Source organism: Populus nigra, chromosome 11, assembly GCF_951802175.1.
Source record: "Populus nigra chromosome 11, ddPopNigr1.1, whole genome shotgun sequence".
NCBI lineage: Eukaryota > Viridiplantae > Streptophyta > Magnoliopsida > Malpighiales > Salicaceae > Populus > Populus nigra.
In genome coordinates this window covers 4,207,629-4,210,538 of record NC_084862.1, presented here as the reverse complement: position 1 = coordinate 4,210,538, position 2,910 = coordinate 4,207,629, and the positions used below count along the sequence as shown (strand labels likewise).

The 2,910-nt window shown below is 37.1% G+C and overlaps 1 protein-coding gene across 1 annotated transcript; it reads right to left on the bottom strand.

Annotated features, from left to right (window-relative positions):
* Positions 1-1,251: 1,251 nt before the first annotated feature.
* LOC133668797 (metalloendoproteinase 3-MMP-like) lies at positions 1,252-2,393 on the bottom strand. The gene has a single exon (XM_062088803.1). It carries the CDS (start codon positions 2,346-2,348, stop codon positions 1,422-1,424), a length of 927 nt encoding a protein of 308 aa, XP_061944787.1. The 5' UTR covers positions 2,349-2,393; the 3' UTR covers positions 1,252-1,421.
* Between the last annotated feature and the right edge of the window lie 517 nt (positions 2,394-2,910).

Genomic DNA, 2,910 nt, shown 5'->3' with positions numbered 1-2,910 from the left:
TCATGTACAGGAAGAATTTCAAGCTAAATCCTAGGTATTATGGCCCTTACCAAGTTACTGAACGAATTGGGGCTATAGCTTACAAGCTCAAGTTACTAGAGGGGAGTGCAGTGCATCATGTGTTCCACGTATCGCTAATAAGAAAGAAGGCGGGAGAGGTGGCCATAGTTTCTCAAGCCTTGCCGATCGTAAATGAAGAAGGCAGAGTTAAGGTTTACCAAGGCGGGAGAGGAAGCTTATGAAGAAAGATATAGAGCCGTGGTGGCAGGCTTAATTCAATTGTATAACTCATTTCCTCAAGATGCAACATGGGAAGAATTGACAGAAATACAATTGCAATTTCCAGAATTCAGTATTGACCCTTAATTGTCAAGATTGTAGATTCTTGAGCCAAGAATCTTTTCTTTTCGAGGAAGAGGTATTGTTACGTATCTGGATGACAGAATAGTGGGAGAAGTTGCAACAAGAAGAACACTAGTATGGGGAGGCAAGAAGGAGCGGGAAGTAGAGACGCCAGGAGCACACAACCTGCTGTTTAGTTGTTAATATTATGTTAGTTAGTTGGAGTACATTTAGTTAGAGTTAGTTGGATTACTATAAAAGCACATTGTATGGATTATATTGGATATGAATAGATTGCAGTCCAATTTCAATCTCATTTCTCTTTTCTCTTACCCTTCTCTGCTAATATCATTCTGCTGCTTAGCCTATCTTCTTGATTTGTTAAGTGATCTTAATAGAGAGAACCTGCTTGCTGCACTTTTTTATGGATTCCTGAAAAGGATTTGTGTTCAGGAATTCATTATGAATGATAATTTTGTTATTTTGAGATTCCAAAGATTTTTTAGTCATTAAAATAATAAACTTGTAAATAATGAGAATATTTTGTTGGCTTTTTTTTAAAGGATATTAAAGGTAAATACACGTATAAAATTTATGATATAAAATATAATTTTTCAAACCATAATAAAAATATATATATAATTGCGACCAAACCTAAGAATATCTTTTGTGATTATTGGTAAGAATAAATAAGAGCATGGATTAATGGTAAAAAGAGAATCACGTATTAAACACAAAAAACTATTGATGTATATTTAATTATTCCAAGAATTTTACGTCTTCGCAATTAGGATATTTATTTTGAGACTGAGAAAGTAGATAAATTATTTTGAATTCAACAATTTAACATGACATGGAAGGAATAACATGCAATAGAGAGAGGATCTAATTTAACATCTCGTGCAATAATTACTTAATCTATAGCTTTTTTTTTATTTTTTTTTTAATTTTGGTACAATAAAAAGCTCTTCAAATATGTAGAATAAAAGACCAATCTGCTTAGATATAACATATTTAGAGTATAAGATGAGATCAGCTTATACTGCAAATAGTTTATTACTGAGTTATTGCGTAATTAATTAATTGGAATAGAGAGCATGTATCCCATCAATATCATCCTGAGCGAGATCTCTTTTCTTCTGTCCAGGTTCTATCGTTGGATACATGATGGCTTCGGGATGATCTTTACTATGATAAAGGCCAAGCAGATGTCCTATTTCATGAACAGTAACGGATTCCAGGTCAGTTTGATCCATTGCGGGGTCAGTGCTCCAGTTCTCGTCTGCGTCGTAATGGAGACGGCCGTCTTGTGGAAAAAAACCATGAGCCAGTTGTTTCCCTGGTCCATCAAAAGGATCCTGATCCCCATGATCGCCGCTGAAGAACTCAATTACAATATCTGCTGATGCACCGTCAGTCGCCTCCTGGAAAGTGAATGGAGAAACCTTTGCCCATGTTTGGAAAGCGTTTGAGCAGACCGACCGCAAGGTGTCCGAACCAACAACTTGGACACCCGAGCCAAATCTGTAGGTCAGAGCATACTTGGAAGGTGGCCACTTTCGTGTCCCGAAATCATAATGAACAACCATGTGGAACTTGTTGTGTTTTGATGTAGTGCTGTTCGGTTTAGTGGACGGAGTGTTTATGATATCAGGCATTCCACATCGTGGAATCATCATTTGTTGTATGGTACTAGAGTCAAGGTTACCAGTAACATTCAGGTGAAAATATTCTTGGTATGTTTTGAGTGCTAGCTCCAAGTGGTCATCAAAATCACTGCTTGTGAGAGTGATATCACTTGGGTAGTACCCAAACTTTTTGAGGTACTGTTTGAGCTCAGTAAGCCCTTCCACAGTTTGGCCCTTTTGAACCCCCTCCAGCCCTTGAAGGAAGCTGCTAAAAGATTGCCGATGCTCGGGTTTCAAGGTTCTTGCCTGACCTCTGAAGGACTGGATAAAAAAGATAACGAGGATTGCTGATAAAAGATGGGAAAGTTTAGGAGCCATATCGTATGTTGTTTCGGAGAATGGCTTCAGACGTGGGTTGTGGCTTTCAATTCTAGTATCGGATGGCTATTTATAGACATATAGTATGTTGTATTTGCATTAGGACTATAGAATATGTCTTGAGATTACGACTGTCCTTATTTTTGTTAATTCTGATTACGTATTTTCAAACTACATACATTTGTCCTTCAAGCATCTAATTGATTTATTTTCTTTCATAGTAATCAATGAAATTACTATCTAAATATTTGAGTTTAACTTTCATTTATATGGTTATTATTAATATCATTAGCCAACAAAATCAACAACTTCTACTATTGAGAAAGTACATCTCTCTAACTGTGAGGGGTGTAGCTCAACGAGTCAGGTCTTGGGTTTGCTCTCTAGATGTCACTAGTTCGAGTTCCACAAATCTCAAGGCCACTAGAGACTTACATGGTCGTTAATTTCAGAGCCCGTGGGATTAGTCGAGATGCGCGCAAGCTGGCCCGGACACCCACGTTAATCCAAAAAAAAAATAGAGAAAGAAAGTACATCTCTCTTCTATGTCCCATAAATTTAA

Bases quoted from the DNA above. Each gene is read 5' to 3' on its own strand.
- LOC133668797 (XM_062088803.1), bottom strand. From the start codon at position 2,348: ATGGCTCCTAAACTTTCCCATCTTTTATCAGCAATCCTCGTTATCTTT.